This window comes from Thalassophryne amazonica, chromosome 13, assembly GCF_902500255.1.
Source record: "Thalassophryne amazonica chromosome 13, fThaAma1.1, whole genome shotgun sequence".
Lineage (NCBI taxonomy): Eukaryota > Metazoa > Chordata > Actinopteri > Batrachoidiformes > Batrachoididae > Thalassophryne > Thalassophryne amazonica.
In genome coordinates, this window is record NC_047115.1 from 80,920,651 (window position 1) to 80,945,904 (window position 25,254).

The 25,254-nt window shown below is 39.7% G+C and overlaps 1 protein-coding gene across 1 annotated transcript in view; it reads right to left on the reverse strand.

Annotated features, from left to right (window-relative positions):
- LOC117523458 (gamma-aminobutyric acid receptor subunit pi) overlaps nucleotides 1-25,254 on the reverse strand; it is a 365,633-nt gene that overhangs the window by 61,948 nt on the left and 278,431 nt on the right. Inside the window, exons 3-6 of the mRNA XM_034185000.1 lie at nucleotides 23,721-23,833; nucleotides 13,107-13,174; nucleotides 11,890-12,107; nucleotides 4,397-4,479 (exon numbers count right to left, since the gene is read on the reverse strand). Of these exons, the coding sequence (XP_034040891.1) occupies nucleotides 4,397-4,479; nucleotides 11,890-12,107; nucleotides 13,107-13,174; nucleotides 23,721-23,833 (482 nt within the window). The remainder of the gene's footprint in view (nucleotides 1-4,396; nucleotides 4,480-11,889; nucleotides 12,108-13,106; nucleotides 13,175-23,720; nucleotides 23,834-25,254) is intronic.

Genomic DNA, 25,254 nt, shown 5'->3' on the forward strand with positions numbered 1-25,254 from the left:
GCACGTCAGCCACGGATGCATACTAACACAGAATACCCAGAAACTGGCTAGAAGTTTAGACAAAACAAGAGTATCCACTTTTAGCTTGCCATAAGCTAAGTTAGTGGCGCTCATGAGAGCGTGCATTTTTCCATGTCAGAGGGTTACCAGTACAGTTGGTCTGGATCAGGTATCAGATTTGCAACTTTGTTTACAATTTTCATGGGGCTAAATAAAACAAAACAAAAGCAAACAAAAAACTGGGGGATTTAACAGCAAATGAGCTCAAAGTGGACGTGCAAAATGAATTCCAACAAGATAAAAATACAGCTCCAAACAGTCAAGAACAGATTGAAAACTTCATTACAAACCAGAAAGCTCAAAACATGATTTGAAAAACAAATAAATATCTAAACAGCATAAAAAAAACACAGATTGAAAACTTACCAGCTAACAACCTTGAACATCTGTTAAGCAAGTTCTTCATGGAGGTGAAGAAAGTAAACGGGTCTAACTATGAGCCCAACACCATCAGTAGCTTTAATTTTCGGGCGATACCAGATGATGCGCATTTATACAACCCCTGGCAAAAATTATGGAATCACCGGCCTCGGAGGATGTTCATTCAGTTGTTTAATTTTGTAGAAAAAAAAGCAGATCATAGACATGACACAAAACTAAAGTAATTTCAAATGGCAACTTTCTGGCTTTAAGAAACACTATAAGAAATCAGGAAAAAAAAAAAATTGTGGCAGTCAGTAACGGTTACTTTTTTAGACCAAGCAGAGGGAAAAAATATGGAATCACTCAATTCTGAGGAAAAAATTATGGAATCATGAAAACAAAAGAACGCTCCAACACATCACTAGTATTTTGTTGCACCACCTCTGGCTTTTATAACAGCTTGTAGTCTCTGAGGCATGGACTTAATGAGTGACAAACAGTACTCTTCATCAATCTGGCTCCAACTTTCTCTGATTGCTGTTGCCAGATCAGCTTTGCAGGTTGGAGCCTTGTCATGGACCATTTTCTTCAACTTCCACCAAAGATTTTCAATTGGATTAAGATCTGGACTATTTGCAGGCAATGACATTGACCCTATGTGTCTTTTTGCAAGGAATGTTTTCACAGTTTTTGCTCTATGGCAAGCTGCATTATCATCTTGAAAAATGATTTCATCATCCCCAAACATCCTTTAAATTGATGGGATAAGAAAAGTGTCCAAAATATCAACGTAAACTTGTGCATTTATTGATGATGTAATGACAGCCATCTCCCAAGTGCCTTTGCCTGACATGCAGCCCCATATCATCAATGACTGTGGAAATTTACATGTTCTCTTCAGGCAGTCATCTTTATAAATCTCATTGGAACGGCACCAAACAAAGTTCCAGCATCATCACCTTGCCCAATGCAGATTCGAGATTCATCACTGAATATGACTTTCATCCAGTCATCCACAGTCCACGATTGCTTTTCCTTAGCCCATTGTAACCTTGTTTTTTTCTTTTAGGTGTTAATGATGGCTTTCGTTTAGCTTTTCTGTATGTAAATCCCATTTCCTTTAGGCGGTTTCTTACAGTTCGGTCACAGACATTGACTCCAGTTTCCTCCCATTCGTTCCTCATTTGCTTTTGTGCATTTTCATATTTTTGAGACATATTACTTTAAGTTTTCTGTCTTGACGCTTTGATGTCTTCCTTGGTCTACCAGTATGTTTGCCTTTAACAACTTTCCCATGTTGTTTGTATTTGGTCCAGAGTTTAGACACAGCTGACTGTGAACAACCAACATCTTTTGCAACATTGCGTGATGATTTACCCTCTTTTAAGAGTTTGATAATCCTCTTTGTTTCAATTGACATCTCTCGTGTTGGAGCCATGATTCATGTCAGTCCACTTGGTGCAACAGCTCTCCAAGGTGTGATCACTCCTTTTGAGATGCAGACTAACGAGCAGATCTGATTTGATGCAGGTTGTAGTTTTTGGGATGAAAATTTACAGGGTGATTCCATAATTTATTCCTCAGAATTGAGTGAGTCCATATTTTTTTTCCCTCTGCTTGATCTAAAAAAGTAACCATTACTGACTGCCACAATTATTTTTCCTGATTTCTTATAGTGTTTCTTAAAGCCAGAAAGTTGCCATTTGAAATGACTTTAGTTTTGTGTCATGTCTGTGATCTGCTTTTTTTCTACAAAATTAAACAACTGAATGAACATCCTCCGAGGCCGGTGATTCCATAATTATTGCCAGGGGTTGTATATAATAGCCATATAATAAAGAAATTATGAACCTCGCTTGCTTGGTCTGTACGAGAAAATATCAGACCTGTTTTTTTACGTCCTACATAATGCTCTCAAATATGAAAGAAATTTTATTTTTATTTATTTATTTATTTATTTATTTATTTTGACAGTTATGAATTTTTGAACATTTGTTTAATGTTAAAGATAGGGATTTCTTTTTCCAATTTTCCAAGATTTTTCCTAACTTTGCCCTTTGACCTATGACCTTGAAAACTGAATCAAGTTATTGCCTATCAGGATATGAATCTATAGTAAAAAAAAAATAAATCATAATGATATAATGTGAGCTCTAGGCTGTTCACAAACAGACAAACAAACAGGGACAAAAACATAACCTCCTTCAACTTTGTTGGCAGAGGTAATAAATCTTACCAGTGGTGAGAAAAGGCTGAGCTGATGGACAGCACAGAGGCACAAAAGCAGACCCTGAACATCAGGTCCATATATTCAGGGATGGATCATAGCAGATCTGATATGCAGGCTCTGCAAAGAAGTGCCTCAAACAGTGCATGCAAGCTGAGAAAGCATACATTGACAGGCACAAGTAGGTAGCTAGGACAGGATACAGGAACATCTGTGACAAATATGGACAAGTCTATTTACAAAATAGCACCAAAGTTTGGTTGAAAATGTCAGTGCTTTGGGACTTCATTTACCAGTCAGACCAAAGACAGTACCAGTCAAAAGTTTGGACACACTTTCCCAGTAGGACTGTCACAGCCATGTGAAATATGGGTTGTCCTTGGCCTTTTCCAGTTGCAGGGTTGCTCAGCAGTGAACCTCTACTCGCAGACGTGCATCACATGGCCAAAATTTTTTGTCTGATATAACTTTTGATGCAAAGTCAATCCAGCAGTAGAAACAGACTGAGAGTTCTAGTTTCAAAGATATGAAGTCATCACCTTAGGTCACTCGTTAGTATCCAAATCTGTCAAGCACACAGTGAGAAAGGATGCAACAGGACATTAATTTCTTTGACGTTTGTTCTTCTACATAGACACGGACCTTACCAAACACCTCTGTTCAAGAACATCATGACCCCAGAGACTCTTCCCAGGCATCTCTCAATTTAAATGGGAGATGAGCCAGAGATTTGAATGCAACTGCTGAGAAAAATGAATCTCTCCAACTTTTTGATGGGCAGGTTTAGGAAGCCAAGAAAAGCCTGGATCTTCATCATGATCCAGCACAAATGCAAACCCAGACACATCAACTCTATGCTCAGCTTATGCTCCAATCATGCCACCCATTGATTTAAAAAAGATAGCAGCATCATGCAGACCAGACCAAATGTAGGTGTGTCCACCCACAGAGATCTGTTTTTGCACCTCAGACAGCACAGCTCTTACAATGTGAAATTTTCAAACTTCCTTCTCCAAGAGTGAAATATATGTCATTCTTGCTAAGCATTTATTTATTTATTTTATGCACAAATGTGCAGCAAACAAAATATAAAGAAAAATGAAAGAAAAATTGAAAATATTTCATAAACCAAAACTAAATTTTCTGAAATATTAACCCACTCATGTAGGAATAATTTATTTTTCTTGTTGTCTAAATTGTCGCTATATACCTTCAGAGACATCCTGTTGTTCTACCAGGACAGGTGCAGTATTTTCATAATTCTAGCAAACTAAAATAAAGTCAAGTAAAATAAGTCATCTTATGGCACCACTGTTCCACTGTCATGATTCAATTTGAGAGGTTCAAAATGTGGATGACATGTACTTCATTTGACTAATTCTGCTAACAAATCATGAGACATACATGGTGTAAACAGAGCTTAGACACCAAGGCTTTAATAAGACAGGTTTACTTATCATGTGCAATGCTTGTTTATCAGTGAGCGCTAGCTGGAGCAGGACGTGTCTGATCCAACAAAAAGTGGTGCCTTTAAAAAAAACTGGAACTACTCAACATCTTTAAGATAATCAAGGATTTAAAGTCAGATCCTATTTATATCATTGATAAACGGCTACCTTATAGCTTCACCTTTATAATAGTAATGACATTGTGACAAATCCTCAAGGATGCACAGTGTCACAGTCTGAATTTATAACCACACAGTCATCATCACACAACATTTTTTCTGTTCATATGTGTCCTTACAGCTCTCGAGTTGTAGTGTGCAGGTCTGCTTGTCCATAGGATACTTGGTGAGATCCATATTGCAAGCCACAGTAGTGGTAATCCTAAAAGAAAATAAACAAATAAATAAATATTGAATTTTGGTTTAGACTGAGGATTTTACCAAACAAAAGACAGAAAAAGTAAGGTTTAAACATTTTTTTTTAAAGGGGAGCTAAATGTGTAACCAACAACATTCAGTCATTCATTCGTTTTCTTTCATTAATTTTCTATACCTGCTTACTCCAATGAAGGGTCATGGGTGGGGATCCCAGCAGTCATAGTGCAAGAGGCAGGGTACACCCTGGACAGGACACCAATCTCTCAGGGCCACACACAGACAAACTCATTCACACTCACATACCTACGATCAATTTAAAGTCACCATATCACATGACCTGCGTGACTTTGGAAGTACAATGAAGCCAGCGCACCCAGAGGGAGCCAGGGAGAACATAGAGAACATGCAAACTGCACACAGAAAGGATTAGGTGGGAATTGATCCCAGAACATTCTTGCTGTTGTCATGCTGCTGCCCACGAGGGGCTCCTATTTGAGGGTGGGTTCTCATTGGCCTCCAGATTCTGAGCTTTGTAAGTTTTTATTTACAACCCCAATTCCAATGAAGTTGGGACGTTGTGTAAAATGTAAATAAAAAATCAGAAAACAATGATTTGCAAATCCTCTTCAACCTATTTAATTGAATACACCACAAAGACAAGATAGTTAATGTCCAAACTCATAGACTTTTTTTTGTTTTTGTGCAAATATTTGCTCATTTTGAAATGGATGCCTGCAACACATTTCAAAAAAGTTGGGACAAGCAACAAAAGACTGGAAAAGTTGAAGAATGCTCAAAGAACACCTAATTGGAAACAGGTGAGTGTCATGATTGGGTATAAAAGGAGCATCCCCAAAAGGCTCAGCTCTTCACAAGCAAAGATGGTGTGAGGATCACCACTTTGTGAACAAATACATGAAGAAATAGTCCAACAGTTTAAGAACAGTGTTTCTCAACGTTCAACTGCAAGGAATTTAGGGATTCCAGCATCTACAGTCCATAATATAATCAGAAGATTCAGAGAATCTGGAGAACGTTCTACACATAAGCAGCAAGGCTGAAAACCAACAATGAATGCCCGTGACCTTCAAAGCCTCAGGCGGCACTGCATTAAAAACTGACATCATTCTGTAGAGGATCTTACCGCGTGGGCTCAGGAACACTTCAGAAAACCATTGTCAGTTAACACAGTTCATCACTACATCTACAAGTGCAAGTTAAAACTCTACCATGCAAACGAAAGCCATACATCAACAATATCCAGAATATGTGATGTATGGGGGTGTGTTAGTGTCCATGGCATGGGCAGCTTACACATCTGTGATGGCACCATCAATGTTGAAAGGTACATCCAAGTTTTGGAGCAGCACATGCTGCCATCCAAGCAACGTCTTTTTCAGGGACATCTCTGCTTATTTCAACAAGACAATGCCAAGCCACATTCTGCATGTGTTACAACAGCGCAGCTTCACAGTAAAATAGGGTGGGGACTAGACTGGCCTGCCTGCAGTCCAGACCTGTCGCCCATTGAAAATGTCTGGCACATTATGAAGAGCAAAATACGACAACAGAGACCCTGGACTGTTGAACAGCTGAAGTCGTAGTACATCAAGCAAGAATGGGAAAGAATTTCATCTACAAAGCTTCAACAATTAGTGTCCTCAGTTCCCAAATGCTTATTGAGTGTTGTTAGAAGGAAAGGTGATGTAACCCAGTGGTAAACATACCATTGTCCCAGTTTTTTTGAAACGTGTTGCAGGCATCCATTTCAAAATGAGGATATATTTGCACAAAGCAATAAAGTTTATCAGTTTGAACTTTAAATATCTTGTCTTTGTGGTGTATTCAATTGAATATAGGTTGAAGAGGATTTGCAAATCGTATTCTGTTTTTATTTACATTTTACACAACATCCCAACTTCGCTGGAATTTGGGTTGTATATCATGTCTTCTTGGTCATGCTCTATTTATAATTAGTTTTGTTTAATTTATTTTCTGTTTCACTTGGTTGCCATGTATTTAGTTTTGTCTTTGTTCCTGTCTTGCCTGTAGTTTGTTTTGCTTATTGCATTACTTTTGTATTCTTTCACTTGAAGTTACTTCAGTCTTAGTTTAGTTTTGTTTTTCGTGTTTATTGTATTATGCTTTAGTCACTGGTTTCGGCTGGTTGTGTTTCTTTAGTTATTTATTGCATTCTCTGATTATCGTTTATTTTGTGTTGTATTCTCTGGTCACTGGTTTTGTTTTATGTCACTTATTTTCTGCTCAACTTGTCATCTTTATCAGTTATTGCATTTATTTTTATACTTTAATCTGTATCAGTCATGTTCTAGTTTTGATTATAATCATTGACCTTCTTGTTTCCCACTTTCTAGATTAATCACGTTATTTCCAAGTTTTTCTCTTTTGTTTTGGTCACGTTACTTATGGTACATTGAGCATGTCACGTTGTGCACTGTTGGTTTTTCTGTCATCCAGTGCGCTTTGCTTTTGTCTCACAGCACTCTCTTGCACTTACCTTTGTCTACCCCTGTCACACCCCTTCCCAGAGCCTTCAACACACCTGCACCTCATCACACCTTTGTTCCAAGCTCCCCTTTGCCCTGTTTTTTTGCCTGCCGGATTTTTGACCTTGCTTTGTCCTCAACCTTGAGTTTGTCTTTGCCTCTGATTGCCTCCTCGCTGTGTATTTAGACCTGTGCCTGTCTGTTGAATCATGCCTCAGGCTTACGTCTGTCTGTTACCCTTGCCTCCCTGCTGGATCACCTGTGTTGTTTGACGATTAAACCCTTTTCTTACTCCATCCCTGGTGAGAACCCGCATTTGTGTCCACCCTTTTTGAACCAAGCTTACACTATGCCTGACAGCTGTGAGAAAACAGTGAAAACCATTAAGCCACTGTGCTGCCCATCAAGAACATTCATTCATTCATTTTCTGCTACTTATATGGGTGCGAGCGGTGACAGGCTATACAGCTCATCGTACACTTCCCTGTCCTTGGTCAAGTCCTCTAAAAACTCACAGGTGATTTCCTAGTATTCCAAAGCCAGCTGGCAAATATCATTGCTCCAGCATGTCCTGGGTTTTTCCTGGGGCCTCTTCCCAGCTGGATGTGCCTGGAAGTCCACCCTGGGGACATCCACCTTAGCTGGCTTCTTTCAATGCCAAGGAGCAGCAAATCCCAGCCCCTGGGATTGCAACCTGTCCCTGAGTGTAAGCCCAGATACCTGATGGAGGAACCTCATTTTTGTTACTCGTATGCATGGGCCTGTTATTTCAAAATGTTACCCAAAGTTCATGGCCATAGTTGAGGATAGGCACATAAATTGACTGGTAAACCAAAAGTCTCACCTTCTGATTCAGGTCTTTCTTCATCATGACAGTCCAGTACATCATCAGCAAAACATCAAACAGCCCCAATCCATCTGTTGTTCTGACAGTCCATCTTACCCTCACTCATGAACACGAATCCAAATAACTTCAACTCCTCCACTTAACCATGAACATTTAAGTTAACACTTCAAAATGGGGTATTGTTGGGTGTTAGTTGAGGAATGCCCTCTTTTAAAACCCTTAGGGCCTTTTTTAATTAAAATCCCTATCTACTCAACCTTTATCTCCAATCACCTCAGTGGATTGTCATTATTCCCTCTGAAACATTTAGCATGGCTGTCCTTTTCTTCCAACACCTCAGATTTCTCACTTCAATTCTGTCCATTTGGCAGCTGCAATTCCCTCAAGGAGCCATACTCCTTCTTAGTGTTTTTGACGTTTTTCTCTCTGTTGTTGCTGTCTGTGCTCATCGCCACATCTCGCCAACAGTACAAAGTCCACAACATGTGCGGTTATGAGCAGTTCCTTGCATACTATGACAGTTACAGCATCTAAACACTGTAGCAGACACACATTCAGAAACACACACACACTCATTTTCAACTGCTTAGTCCAATTAAGGGTCGCAGGGGGCTGGAGCCTATCCCAGCGGTCATACAGTGCGAGACGGGGTACACCCAGGACAGGATGCCAGTCTGTTACAGATCATTCAGAAACACACACACACACATCTTCAACCGCTTAATCCAATCAAGGGTCGCGGGGGGCTGGAGCCTATCCCAGCAGTCATACAGCGTAAGGCGGGGTACACCCAGGATAGGATGCCAGTCTGTCACAACACATTCAGAAACAGTGACATGTAAAAATGTCACACTTTTAAAATGAAAGCATCAATGAAAAGTACAGTAGTGTTCAGAATAATAGTAGTGCTATTTGACTAAAAAGATTAATCCAGGTTTTGAGTACATTTCTTATTGATACATGGGAAACAAGGTACCAGTAGATTCAGTAGATTCTCACAAATCCAACAAGACCAAGCATTCATGATATGCACACTCTTAAGGCTATGAAATTGGATTAGCAAACAATTAGCAAAAAAAGTAGAAAAGGGGGTGTTCACAATAATAGTAGCATCTGCTGTTGAAGCTACAAACTCAAAACTATTATGTTCAAACTGCTTTTTTAGCAACCCTGTGAATCACTAAAGTAGTATTTAGTTGTATAACCACAGTTTTTCATGAGTTCTTCACATCTGCGAGGCATTAATTTTGTTGGTTTGGAACCAAGATTTTGCTTGTTTACTAGTGTGCTTGGGGTCATTATCTTGTTGAAACACCCATTTCAAGGGCATGTCCTCTTCAGCATAAAGCAACATGACCTGTTATTTTGACATATCCAAACTGATCCATGATACCTGGTATGCAATATATAGGCCCAACACCATAGTAGGAGAAACATGCCCATATCATGATGCTTGCACCACCATGCTTCACTGTCTTCACTGTGAACTGTGGCTTGAATTCAGAGTTTGGGGGTCATCTCACAAACTGTCTGCGGCCCTTGGACCCAAAAAGAACAATTTTACTCTCATCAGTCCACAACATATTCCTCCATTTCTCTTTAGGCCAGTTGACGTGTTCTTTGGCAAATTGTAACCTCTTCTGCACGTCTTTTATTTAACAGGGGAACTTTGCGGGGGATTCTTGCAACTAAATTAGCTTCACACAGGCATTTTCTAACTATCACAGCACTTACAGGTAACTCCAGACTGTCTCTGATCATCCTGGAGCTGATCAATGGGTGAGCCTTTGCCATTCTGGTTATTCTTCTATCCATTTTGATGTTTGTTTTCTGTTTTCTTCCACGCGTCTCTGTTTTTTTTTGTCCATTTTAAAGCATTGGAGATCATTGTAGATGAACAGCCTATAATGTTTTGCACCTGCATATACGTTTTCCCCTCTCCAATCAACTTTTTAATCAAACTACACTGTTCTTCTGAACAATGTCTTGAATGTCCCATTTTCCTCAGGCTTTCAAAGAGAAAAGCATGTTCAACAGGTGCTGGCTTCATCCTTACATAGGGGACACCTGATTCACACCTGTTTGTTCCACAAAAATGACAAACTCACTGACTGAATGCCACACTACTATTATTGTGAACACCCCCTTTTCTACTTTTTTTTTACTAATAGCCCAATTTCATAGCCTTAAGAGTGTGCAAATCATGAATGCTTGGTCTTGTTGGATTTGTGAGAATCTACTGAATCTACTGGTACCTTGTTTCCCATGTAACAATAAGAAATATACTCAAAACCTGGATTAATCTTTTTAGTCACATAGCACTACTATTATTCTGAACACTACTGTAGCACATAATGGCAAATAAGATGCCAGATTATACTGCATGCTTTTGTCTTTGGTGAACAGTAATGCAGTGCATGAATGTTCATGTTGTCTTTGGTGTCCTAAAGGGATGCATCAGTTCACTGCTGAAACAGGAAGATGTGTCTCATAAATACTGTATATGCACTGAACAAAAATATAAACACAACACTTGTTTTTGCTCCCATTTTTCATGAGCGAAACTCAAAGACTAAAACATTTTCTCTATACACAAAAGACTTATTTCATCAAATATTGTTCAAAATCTGTCTAAATATGTCTCAGTGAGCATTTCTCCTTTGCCTGCATCCCACCTCACAGGTTTGGCATATCAAGATGTTGATTAGACAGCATGATTATTGCACAGGTGTGCCTTAGGCTGGCCACAATAAAAGGGCACTCTGAAATGTGCAGTTTTGCTTCATTGGGGGGTCTGGGGGACCAGTCAGGTCAAAACCCAATGAGCATGACAAGCATGCAGAAGAGCTTCTCTGAGACAGTTTCAGACAGTTTGTGCAGAAATTCTTTGGTTATGCAAACCGACTGTTGCAGCAGCTGTCCGGGTGGCTGGTCTCAGATGATCTTGGAAGTGAACTTACTGGATGTGGAGGTCCCGGGCTGGTGTGGTTGCATGTGGTCTATGGTTGTGAGGCCGGTGGTTATGGTTAGGGTTGGGGGAAGGAGTAGGGTTAGGTTATGGTTAAGGTTAGGGTTGGGGGTAGATGTAGGGTTAGTAATAGTGAGTTAAAAAAAACCCTCTCATGAAAATTTGGCTCATTTCGTGAAGGGAACACGAAAAAAAACATGAGACTGGGATAGATTTAGACAGATTTGTGAATAATATTTGAGAGAAATACGTCTTTTGAGAAAATGTTTTAGATTTCTGAGTTCAGCTGATGAAAAATGTGAGCAAAAACAGAAGTGTTGCATAATTATGTTTTTGTTCAGTGTAATTACACATGAAACGCACAGAGAAAGTATACACGATGGTTGCAAAGGTACCAGTAAAATAACAACTGCCACTCCCATGTAACGTTTGATTTCTTTCACTGTGTAAATGTTCCAGAAAGCTCAAGCCACAAAAGGACACAGTTAGGTCAAATTAGGACCACACGCAGTGCCTTCACAGTCCATAGTCATGCTGCTGTTCAAAGACCTGACCTGTGAAAATCACATCATCGGATGTTCAGGGTTCTATCTCACTGGGCTGTGATAGCCAAAGGCATGCAGATTCAGTGAAGTGGTGACTCTAAATTAACTGTTGTGTGTGTGTGAGTGTGTGAATGCATGTGTCTATATGTGGCCCTGTAATAGACTATCGTCCTGTACTGTATGTACCTAACTTCTTGCCCTGTGACAGCTGGGATAGGCTCTTGCTTCCCCAATGACCCATAATATTGGAGTAAGCAGGAACAGAAAATGAATGACTGCATTTATAATAATAATAATAATAATAATAATAATAATAATAATAATAATGCTGAAGACTCAATTGCGCATAGATTTTTTTTTGTGTTGACTGTTTACATTCATATAATTCAGCGGTCACATAAAATAATTGACAGCACCCTTTTCTTTGCCATTACATAATCCTTACATTCCACCCACATTTCCTCCCCCAGTCTCCTCTGTTCCCTGGCCTGCTTTTCATTGTCTGTGGCAACAGAGCAATAAAAACAGCATCCATGTGTCACTTCACCTCAGTGCATAAAGGACGGTCCCATTGGGAAAGATACGGATCAGCCTGTTCTCCACAGTGATGTCATGAAGGAAAGACTTTTTGGAGTCAACAATGAAGGTGTCAGGAACCCAGAGCAGTTCCACAAGTCTCCCATCGAGACTCAGGCTCTTGTTGCCTTCGAACACCAAGCGTTCATCTGTCCAGCGCTGTCGTAGGAATATGGTGGCAGTGTAGTCCTACCGGAGTAGAGTTCAAAGATCAGAACACTTCAACAGTCATGTCTCTATACAATACTGGCCTGAATATAAAAATCACCCCATTAACCCCCAAAACTATCTTAGTTTAAATTAATTATATTTAGTGATATTTTTCATTGGCACTATTAAAAAAATAGATAAAAGATAACAATCTGGCCTGGTACTAATGTTTACAAACTACTGTGATCAGAAAAATGTCTGGTGTGATTAATTAATATAAAAAAATGACATGCTATCTGTGCTATAATTAATAATCTGAAACAATGCATTACTTTGAGAGCCAGAGTAAATTGTGATGAAGAGTTGCTGTTGCCTGCTATGTGACCAGCAAAGACAAAAAAAAAGGGGTGTGGGGGGTGTGGGGGGTGCACACAGGTTTAGCAGCTATTTAGTGCCATCTACTGTTGCAGATGTATGGTATGTAAAGGTTATATAATAAGTGATAAAAGATAATCTGTGATAATAACATTACCCCATATTTTTGAGATGCATTTCTGGGGGGAAAAAAAAAAAATACAAGAATAAAATCAAACATAATCTTGTGTTTGCACCAAAACAGTAATATGCTGATAGATAATCAGCAGTTTCCTGCAAACCAAGGCTCTTTTGTTAATTTGTGCTGCACTATTCAGCTTTTCCCCCCCATTGTTAGTTATTAATCTGTCAGGTCCCTGAGTCCGTCAGTGCCTCAAGTAAATACAACACACTTGCTGACCTGCAGCAATGCTGTGGATTATGAATTTTTTTTTTTTTGGGGGGGGGGGGCACATTTTTCCTGATGTCACTTCATGTGCACTACATAACTCCATTCATTTGATACACCGTGAACAGTCCATCTTCACTTAACGCTCTCAGCACTGCAAGCATTAAGCCAGTGTGAGAAGGACATTAGGAAAGACTAACAATGACTGCAAAGCAATGTCTGAGAGCTTTCATGTTGAATTACAGCAGGATGTGACAGCCAAAATATCACCTCACCATGTTGATCTCTGAGATTGTATCAATGCTGGCGATGTCCAAGCTCATGCCCACCGTTACAGGACCATCTAGGGGGAAAAAAAGTGCAGTTCATTTAGCTGGCTGGGTATGTTTCCACACCACACTCCATCACTCTGTACCAATGAAATACACTGAAGTGAGAGTGCACGTGTGACTGACAGAACAGAGGACACAGCGAAGGTACAGAGGTGTTTAATAAAGGCCAGGGTTGTATAATCAAAAGTTATTTGAGGACAATGTATTTCTAAATGCTAAAGACTCCCACATCTCTGGCAACAGCTGCAGTCTGTCGAGTGCAAGCCTCCTTCAGGGAATTAGTTTTCATATTCATCATCAAAGAGGGGTATTTTTTACCATGTCTCTGTCTCGTCTCCCCCATCCTTCTTGTCTTGCTCATATCTGTCTGCAGCATGATACGTGTGTCTGTCTTTCCACATGTGTGTGTATGTACATACTACCACCATACATGTATACAAGCACTGTATATTTGCATGTGTATTTCTTCATATTTAATAAGAATAAATGCAGTCAAAACTATTAATCAAAGAAAATGTTTAAATGTCAGACTTTCTGAATGCTAATCATTTTTAAAGGGCTTTTTTTCAGAAATCTTGAGTGAAGGACATAAATACCTGCACTTTGTTCAGGCTGCCAGCAATTTAAATTAGATCAAAAGTGGTGCAACAGCACAGTGATTGCAACATCTGCATTTCAAAGTCAGCCATGTAGAGAAAGTAGTACATTGATTTTTAGTCAAGTTCACTAAAAAGAAATAATATAATATTTGTAGTCATGTCTCTAAAATGAGTCATTTTAATGACAGTACTGGGCAAACATTTTTGGCACGTTTAATGCATCATAAAATCATACAAAAAATATGAAAACCTGATACAGTTGTATCACACAGCACAATGCCACAGATCAACTTCAATCAATCAACTTTTTTCTTGTATAGCGCCAAATCACAACAAACAGTTGCCCCAAGGCGCTCCACATTGCAAGGCAAGGCCATACAATAATTATGAAACACAGTCTACGTCTAAAGCAACATAACCAAGGGATGGTCCAGGGTCACCCGATCCAGCCCTAACTATAAGCCTTAGCGAAAAGGAAAGTTTTAAGCCTAATCTTAAAAGTAGAGAGGGTATCTGTCTCCCTGATCTGAATTGGGAGCTGGTTCCACAGGAGAGGAGCCTGAAAGCTGAAGGCTCTGCCTCCCATTCTACTCTTACAAACCCTAGGAACTACAAGTAAGCCCGCAGTCTGAGAGCGAAGCGCTCTAATGGGGTAATATGGTACTATGAGGTCCCTAAGATAAGATGGGACCTGATTATTCAAAACCTTATAAGTAAGAAGAAGAATTTTAAATTCTATTCTAGCATTAACAGGAAGCCAATGAAGGGAGGCCAACACGGGTGAGATATGCTCTCTCCTGCTAGTCCCCGTCAGTACTCTAGCTGCAGCATTCTGAACCAACTGAGCTGTTTCCCATGAATTAGGGATAAGCAAGTACACCACTATCTGTATCAATATCTGTTCAACCATCTAAATTATCTGTATCTGTACTCATACAGGGTGTGGCTTAAACCGGAAGTGGGCATGGTTTAGCCCAAAATGGCTAGGGCTTAAATAAGTACATTATTTTTAAGTCTGAAATTGATATGGATCTATCAGAAGTTGGTATATTTATTGTTTATTTGAATAGTATTTACAGAACAGCCTCAAAATTTAGATTCAAATCAATGTTTCTGATCACAGAAGTAAGAGAACTATTTACAGAACAAGTTTTTTATGAACTCAGAACATGAATATTCTTAAGTCTATGAATGAATGTTTACAGAACAGCCTCAGAATTGAGATTCAACGTTTTTTTTGTTTTTTTTTTTTTTATCACAATAGCAAAGGAACTATTTATAGAACAAGTTTATATATACAGTGGTGGGCACAGATAACCAAAAAATTTACTTTGATAACAGATAATTAGATAACTGAAAAGTTATCTTCGATAAAGATAAAACAATAAACCACCCAAAAATGTATCGGAAGTTACAGATAACCGATAAATTCCAATATTGTCTCTGGTACATTTGCAACTATTAGTAAAACAAATTTAAGTTTTAATGCCACAATAATTTCCACTAATATTAAAAGTAAAAACAGACCCACACACTGAGACCACACTTTTGTCTTTGAACATTCTGGCCCTGGTGGAAGCTCTTGTTTACTACAGCGCTCCTAACACAGAGGCACCCTAAACACAGCCCTAAAGCCAGCTGTCTATCAATTACAACACTCCGGTCAGGCAGAGGTCTTGAAAAATAAAGTCATGCTGACTTATGGTTTTGATTTATAAATAACATTAATAACCATAGAATAACTCCATTAATGTCAATTCTGTCATTTGTACAAAGTTAAATTCTAGCATATATCTTTTAATGTTGAATAATGCACTAATTCTGAGGTTTAGTAACAAACACAGACAAATCGCAAAGGATTCTGGGTAAAAGCGCCTCTGCTAAACACTGATTGGTTCAGTCATTCATTATGTAAACCAACACGTTAATGTGACGTCTGTCATGTGTTGGTGTTCATTTTTTATTTGTAAAAACAGGCATTTTTACGGAGCCCTGGAAGTGTCATTGCAAAATGTTTTGCATGTGGAGAGAATGTGCGCACGTTTTATGATGTTGTAAAACGTGCGTTACACTATGCGAGATGATTTTTCATGCAGGAATTTTTTGGACCGAGTTTCAGGTTAATCGTGCGTCCTGCATCGTGTAGTGTACATGGAGTAACAAGCTTTAACATCTCACAACCACCTCCTGATCGCGATCGTATGGTCGAATGAAAATCAAACCTGTTTGATATTATTCTGGTCGGCCGTCGTGAGGTTATCCTCCTGCTGAAAAGCTACAAGCATCCAACTGCTCGCACTGTGCCTGTGCAAACACTGCAGAGCTGTCTTGTAATGTTATTATTATTATTATTTTTGCTGTTGTTTTGTTTTGTTTTAAACTTCATTTGTAAAAAAAAAAAAAAGCCATTTGCAAAGCCAAAAAGTTGATTTGACAATCATCTGATATAACCGGGGTCAAAACAAATACAACACTGCCATCTACTGGTTCCCAGACGCTTAGTACTTAGGGCAAATACTGCCATGAACACTACTGGCCAGTATATGGCAGTAGAGGCCTTGAAAACAAAATTCCAGATAATCCCTGTCTGCTACATTTAAAATGCGTGGAATTTAACAAATGCAAATACAATAACAACGTCTATAAACCCAGATAATACATTCAAGAGAGTTTTAGGCACTAGAGTTTAATGCTGTTGTCCGTGGAGCCTGAAAAGAGTGTCTGAAATGCATTTGTCCTGTCAAGAACATGAGATTACATCATCCTACCCATAATGCACTGCTGGGCTCAGAATGTGCTCACAAAACCTTAAAAATTAGCACATTACTTTAAAACTAAAACATATATCTGATATTTTCACTTTATAAAACTTCAGACATAACAGTAATTTTAAATAACTTGTCCAAAATTAGTTTGGTAAAATTTGAACCATAAGTTAAAAATGTATGCCCCGGATGACTTAGGTGATATTGAATTTATTTTTTTTTTTGACCACTTCTGCTTTGTCTGCAGAGGATAGAGACGCTTTTCATAGAAGCAGCTCGATTTTGTTTGCAGACGGTATAACTGTACATCTGTACTGTACATCTGTTACAGAACAGGTAGATGCTGTACTGATTTTAAATTTTAAAAATGTTTGTCACTGTTAAGCTTTGTTTATCAGTCTAAAAGTTATCGGACAAAAGTTAATCGGAAGATAATTGGTCCGATAATGGTAACTTTAGATAACTTTAATTATCTAAAAAGATAATCCGATAATGAAAACATTATCTTCGATAATTATCTGTTATCAGATTATCGGAACTGTGCCCACCACATATATATATATATATATATATATATATATATATATATATATATATATATATAAACTCAGAACATGAATATGTTTTTGATCACAATAGTTAAGGAACTATTTTACAGAACAAGTTTTTTTATAAACTCAGAACATGAATATTCTTAAGTGTATGAATGAATAACAGAACAGCCTCAGAATTGACATTCAATGTAGTAGGAAATTATGAACTACTAAGTATGCATGAACAAGAGTTGTCATACTCAACACAACTTCCTTTTTTTCATTTTATGATCAAACTGATTTTTTTTTTCAATTATTTATTTATTTTTACTACCTAACGTTCTTGGCATTTTTAAACAACACTGATTAAGGTGTGTCTGTGTGTCCAAGAGTGTCTGTGTGTGCATGTGTGTGTGACTGAGTGACTGTGTGAGAGGGAGAGAGAGAATGTTCAACTGACCAATTTATTTTTATGAACTGCAGTGAGAAAGTGTCAGATACTGCATGCAGTCATATTCAATAAAAAAATATTAATATAGGCTACTTTGTGTGTTCAGCTGTATGTGTGTAAGTGTTCTGTAAGACTGTTTATTTTTTAATGATCTGTGTGAACTTGGTGATTCATGCAAACATCCAGTGATAGCAAATAGGGAAATAATATGTCAGCCTTGTACACTGTATTCTTCTCAAAAGCACCATGTTCAGTAGGAGCAAAGTTTTCCAACTGACTTTATATCATCAGCCAAACAGAGCAAACAGACGCTTAAAAAAAAAAAAAACTGACCAGACTGGAGGCAGTGACCGATGCGACATGAGCCGTCAGCTCTGTCTTGTCAAATGCACTGCATACGATACGAAACAAGTTCACCAAGTAACTTTATCATACAAACTGAAAAAGAGGGGAGTTGAAGAAAACTTAGGTAGAATCAAACAAAGCACAGCAAGAGAAAGATCCTGTCTGTGTGTGTTAGAGAGAAGCTGCAGACAGACGTGTCTGTGTAGGGAGGGGCGGGTGCTGTGTGTGACTGGCCAATCACAGAGCATGAAGACAGTCAGTTAGTCAATGAGAATTTTCCTTCAGCACAAGCACAGATATTGATGAGTTTTATTTGGATCATGCTCGTACTCATCAAAAATGCTTTATCCGTACCGGATACTCGTTTCAGATGAGTATCCGGTACAGATACCATAAGCCATCTCCAAAGGCCTTTGGCAGTACATCCAAATAGTCTCACAACCGCAGACTATGTGTAACCACACCAGCCCTGGCCCTCCACCTCCAAGATTGTCTGAGACCAGCCACCTGGAGAGCTACAGCAACAATTGGTTTGCAGAACCAAAGAATTTCTTCACAAATTGTCAGAAACCGTCTCATGGAAGCTCATCTGCATGCTCATTGTCCTCATCAGTGTCTCAGCCTGACTGCGGTTTGTATAAGTAACCAACTTGAGTAGACAAATGCTCACATTCAATGGCGTCTGGCTGCTGATCAGCTCCAATGGTCCTTTCACACATAGTGCAAAGTATGGACAACATGTGGACGAAAATGGCGAAACATCGTGAAACGGTTCAAAATTAGCGCACCACGAAACATCACGCCGATGAGCAGGTATGCACGACACCAGCGCAACAGTTTGTGTGCCTGACGGTGTCTGTCAAGCAGGAACAGCAACTCACGCCGCTGCAGCTGCTCACATTGTGTTCCATGGAACGAGCTGCACCACATCTTGCTGATGATTTGGAGGAAAATTAAATAAAAAACCAGCTGTATAAATAGTGAATATCACTGGGTTGATATAAATAATACATAAAGGGGAATGCAATGCAGAACTCTGCGGTTAAATGATCCTGCTTTAAAAAACAAACAAAAAACAGCACAAGATTCACAGGATTTGAACCCATGCATCCTAATTACCAGATGGCAACTCTACCACTGCACCACAATCACTGTCTTGTAAAAAAGAGCATGGAATGGCTCTAATCAACAAGCAGACAAACATATTTTCTCAAAAAAAGAAAAAAAAAATTGCTGTGATAACTGACCAAACAGCGTTTGCTACAGTGTATTTCTGCTGATATCAATCAATCAATCAATTTTTTTTTATATAGCGCCAAATCACAACAAACAGTTGCCCCAAGGCGCTTTATATTGTAAGGCAAGGCCATACAATAATTATGTAAAACCCCAACGGTCAAAACGACCCCCTGTGAGCAAGCACTTGGCTACAGTGGGAAGGAAAAACTCCCTTTTAACAGGAAGAAACCTCCAGCAGAACCAGGCTCAGGGAGGGGCAGTCTTCTGCTGGGACTGGTTGGGGCTGAGGGAGAAAGTGACTGAAGATATGTGACTGAAAGTGGTGAATTTGTCATACTGTTGGCTTGTCATATGGTCCTGCGATGCACTCACTGTCCTGTCAGACAGACATGATGTTCAGATCGCCTGTTGCATGTCCACATAAACTCCGATCCACCTGGACCTGTCAGCGTGAGCGCTCTCCAGCATGTTGCAAGTGATATAAGCTTTTATGTTTCTGATGTGAGTACAGCAAGCACGCACACACACGCATATCTGTCAACACATGGTGCGTGTTCTGCAGCTCTGATGTCCAGGTCTAGAGGTGTCAACAATTGCCACACCCTGTCTGTTCAGTGCACAGACCAAAGTGTCCCTCTGTGATCAGATGAGATATGCCTCGCCTGCAGGTGACACCACCACACGCATGCACGTGTTGGGGGGAGCGCGTAACACACACACATGTTGTGGGGGGAGCCGATGGCACGGTACATCTCAGCAACTCCAGTTGTGTAGACAAATTTCACTCCCAGTACGACAGTGGTTGTCTGCAGACTGCTGTCATACCAAGAGTGCGACTGGCCACACATTTTCCAAGTGCCATGCAAGCGGTGTTAGGTGTTCGTGCGTGTCACCTGGAATTTGGCCAACACCTGCACGAGAGGGTATGATGGTTTCGCACAGGCATTGGAGACAGGGGAGACATTACACTTTTTGCACACGATTCCTGCGTCATGTGCACTAAGTGTGCATTTCTTCAAAACTTTGCACTATGTGTGAAGGGGCCCTAAACGAAGGAGACATGTTGCACTTTGTGAGGCAAGTAGTGTTCATACCAAATACTGACTGGTCTTCTAAGAACTTCAGTCCCTCCCAATAAAGAAAACTGCACATTTCAGAGTGGCCTTTTATTGTGGCCAGCCTAAGGAACACCTGTGCAATAATCATGCTGTCTAATCAGCATCTTGATATGCCACATCTGTGAGGTGGGATGGATTATCTCAGCAAAGGAGATGTGCTCACCAACACAGATGTAGACAGCTATGCAAATAATATTTGAGAGAAATGGGCCTTTTGAGTATATAAAAATGTTTTAGATCTTTGAGTTCAGCTCATGAAAAACAGGAGCAAAGAGTTGCATTCACATTTTTGTTCAGTGTACATACAGCACATTTGGTCACAGAACTTTTGTTAAATTGTCTGTGGTGAAAAACAGAATTTAAGATTTATGATTGTGGATGAATGACATCAGTCTGTACACATTTCCTTAAAAAAGTCAAATGCAGTTTTGTTCTTTATTGAAATCTGACCAATTGTGTTTTCCATCAAATGTTAATTTTTATTTTTTTTTATTTCTTTATTTATTTTTTTATTTTTGCTTTGTTTTTTGAGTTCATGTAAAAAAAAAAAAGTACTCCAACAATGGATTATGAGATCTTCTCTTGATGTGGATGTCTGTTCCATCTTTCCACCATGTCAAATCCATTGCCAAGTTGGTATTTACTACCGCACAAATCCATCTTTTATCATCCATGCTTGTATCACCTTATTTTTGACTCACACATATATGTCTTTTGTTTCTAAACTCTGCTGGAATTTATTTTAAACCTTGGAATTTATACAAAATTACTCCATATTGAAAAAAAAAATGCAGACTCAGAGAGGACCTAAGGCAATTCTATCAAGCACTGAAGCCCTCTGTGGTCCACAGTCCTCTGGATCATCTCCTCTCTACAGTGCTGATGGCCAAACACTGCTCTCAGAAAAACAACAAATACTAGAAAGATGGGCAGAACACTTTCAGAGTGTACTAAATCGGCCATCCTAAATTATCAACAAAGTCATTGTCCAGCTGCCACAAGTAGAGAGAAAGCATGAACTCAGGTCCCATCCACACTTCCAGATGTAAGAAAGGGTATATCCCAGATGTTCAGTGGCCTTGATGTAATCCCTGCCAAGGAGTTCAATATACCTCAATCATGCACCCTCATAAAACTCACAAATCTCTTCCAGAACATGTGGAATGAAGGGAATATTCCTCAAGACTTTAAAGATGCCAACACTGTTCACATCTATAAAAGGAAAGGAAACGATTGACTTTGTGCCAACCACAGAGGATTCTGCTTACCCGTCTACTGAGATACATAGAACAAGGCTTACTCCGAGAGAGTCAATGCGGCTTCCCTGCAGATCAGAGTGCTGTGGATATGATCATTGTTGCTTCCCAACACCAGGAAAAATGCCAGGAACAATACCAAGACCTTGAAAGGCCATCCTTTATTGACTTAACAAAGGTCCTCGACTCAGTTGGTAGGGAAGGTCTATGGCAGATAATGGAGAATATTGGCCGCGCTGATAAGTTCATCACCATAATTCAACAGATCGAGGATTGTGTTCATGATGATGGGGAGGTGTCTGCTCTTTTCCCAGTAATGATTGGTGTTAAGCAAGGCTGTGCATTGGCTCCATATTTTATTCTCAGCAGTGTCGAAGGAAGCCTTGGACAACAGCACCATGGGAATCTGCACCGATGGCAAACTATACAACATCTGTCATGTGCAAGCTGGAACTAAGTTTAAGGAAACTATTGTCAGGGACTTTCTCTTTGCAGATGACTGCTCACTCAGTGCTGAAAAGGAACATGAAATGTAACAGCAAATGGATCAGTTCTCAACAGCATGTAAAAACCTCAGTCTTACAATCAGTACAAAGAAGGCCGAGGTCACACAGCAAAATCACAGCACATATGGTCCCACTCTGGGTCAGAGTAGGACCATATGTACACTGGCAGTGTTAATTTAAAACTGGTGATATTTACTGTGCATGCCATACCTCAAATCACTGTCAGGGGACAAATCCTACAGACTACCGACAAGTTTGCCTTCTTTGGCAGTTAACAAGGGCAGTTAACATAGATGATGAGGTCAGCAGCAGAATCTCCTAGGCTAGCACAATTTTTGATAGACTGTGGGAAAACATATTGGAATGTAGGGGCATCATCCTAACCACCAAGGTAAAGGTTTACTGCGCAATTGTCCTCAAAACCCTACTGCATACCTCTGACACCTACCTGTAGATGCTTTATTGAAACTTAAGCATTTCCACATAAGATGCCTGCACATCCAAAGGCAGGACAAGAGCCCTGACACCGAGGTGCTCCAGCAAGCCAACATCCGTTTTCACTTTTTTGTAAAAGGCACAAGTGAGATGGGCTGGACATATCAGCCACACATGCCTGACAACTGCATCCCAAAGTAGACAGTCAGAGGTCAGAAAAAGAGGTTCAAGGACTGCCTCAATGCATCACAAAAGAACTTCAACATCAATGTCAACACCTCGGAACTCAGAACTCAGAATCTCTGCTCAAAATCAACCAAAGTGGCGCAGTCAAATCCTCACTGGTGACCATTTTGTGGAAAGAAGGACAACAGTTACTGCCAAGAGAAAGCAAGAAAACTGGAATACCCAAACTACCCAGAGCACCATACTCATCCACATATGCAGAAGAGCCCCTATTGGACTCATTAGTCACCAGCGGATGCACCAACTGTGGCAGTAAAAGTCAGAGACTCTGTCATTCTTGAGAAGGAGAGACAAACAATAACAACATTATCTAAAGACAAACAAATATTTTAACTGTTATTAACTGTTAATCCTGGTTGCTTAGGGTATCAAAAAGGCAATGCAGCTGAAGCATACATAAAAATCATGCAAAGCAAAATCACTGGGCTTGCAAACCCCAACCTCAGAATACCTCTGTGCCAACCCCCCGCCCCACTTTGGGAACTACTGAGCTGAGTGATTAAAAAAGTCAACAACTAAAATCAATAGAAAGTATATTACTGCATTTGTATGTGTGCTTATACCTACTGGTACTTTTTTCCATCAGTTCATGCTGAACTTGTATTCCAAGACGGGAGATGTGCAAGTTTGCTGAATGGCAGTCAAAGGTAAAACATAATCCCACTGTGACAGATTCTCAGCACTCAGAAAAACTACAGATTTGCAAGGAACAACTTTACATCTTGACTGTGAACATGTACACTGAGACAGCATTGCATGAATGTGCACAAATTAGCTTCCTACATGTTGAAAACTGCTAGATCGCTCTGGCATTGACTGAAATAGCAGAAATAACACATTGCAGTGTGCACATATCACTCTGCAGAAAACAGTCATTACGGGCCAAACCCATATTTGCTTTATTAAATTTTACAAGATTCACATGAAGAAAAAATTTCTGTTACTCATAAGGGAGGGGCACAAGTAGAAAATCACAGTTTGAGTCCCTCTTGTTTCCTTTCAAACACACTTTCCCTGGAGTGTTCTGTCAGTTTCATGGCTGGATGTGTCTGCAGTTCCCTTACTGTCAAAGAACGGCCTGAGGTACTTGTTGTATCCTTTCATCAACCTCTGAATGGTGGGAGGCAAAATCTCTCCTTCCTTCACTTCTGCATTGAGCAATGTGCTCTCTAACAACCTGAGAACAAAGATAGCAAAACAAAGAGCAAGACAGAAGGGGAGAGAGAAATTATTTTTTTTTTCTTTTGGTTTCACTTCCCGTCGTGATGTTACCAGGTGGATTTCTCTTCAGTGCCGCATCATGATTCCAAACATCTGTGGGACATCGATTGAGATCTGCAGTGCAATGCAAATCACACAATCCATGCTGAGAGGAAGAAAACAGGATTAAAAACCCAGGAAATGCAAATTGGAATGAAGAAAAAACAGTTAATTATTACATTACAGTAATCTGACGACATTCACAATGTTTTAAACCATCAACCGGACATTTCTCCGTTTAATTCTGGCTCTGAAATTGACTCTACATGTATTTTCCCTTTCCTTATAGGCAGACTAAAGTGTGGGAAGATCATTATATTCCCAGCAAGTGCAACAGGGGAACAGAACACTCATTGCGCCTTCCCCAGTGGAGTGTTTGTGTATAAATCAGGCTCTAAATACAGAACACAGCCTCTGTAGAGCGAATGCCCCAGGGTGCGTGCCATGATGTAAGAGCTGAAGCAACAGATCCATGTGCAGAGGAAGCAAACATTCATATCCATATGCTGGCAGCACTACAAAATCCCTGCTGCCACTTATATGCCCATTCAGTCAAATGTGTTACACTGACATCCAAAATACAGCATCACAGCGATATGTGCTCATTGTGCATTATTTATAATTCCCTCATTGCATAGATGAACATGTCATGCATTTTTAGAATCCTTCGTATTATTGCAAATTAGTTGTGGTAACTAAATCAAACTGGTGAAACTAATTAATTGATTTGTGTAAACAATTAACCTGATGGCGATAGTGGGGGTATAGTACTATGTCAATCAATCAATCAATCAATTTTTTTATATAGCGCCAAATCACAACAAACAGTTGCCCCAAGGCGCTTTATATTGTAAGGCAAGGCCATACAATAATTATGTAAAACCCCAACGGTCAAAACGACCCCCTGTGAGCAAGCACTTGGCTACAGTGGGAAGGAAAAACTCCCTTTTAACAGGAAGAAACCTCCAGCAGAACCAGGCTCAGGGAGGGGCAGTCTTCTGCTGGGACTGGTTGGGGCTGAGGGAGAGAACCAGGAAAAAGACATGCTGTGGAGGGGAGCAGAGATCAATCACTAATGATTAAATGCAGAGTGGTGCATACAGAGCAAAAAGAGAAAGAAACAGTGCATCATGGGAACCCCCCAGCAGTCTACGTCTATAGCAGCATAACTAAGGGATGGTTCAGGGTCACCTGATCCAGCCCTAACTATAAGCTTTAGCAAAAAGGAAAGTTTTAAGCCTAATCTTAAAAGTAGAGAGGGTGTCTGTCTCCCTGATCTGAATTGGGAGCTGGTTCCACAGGAGAGGAGCCTGAAAGTGACATACAATTTTTAAAAAT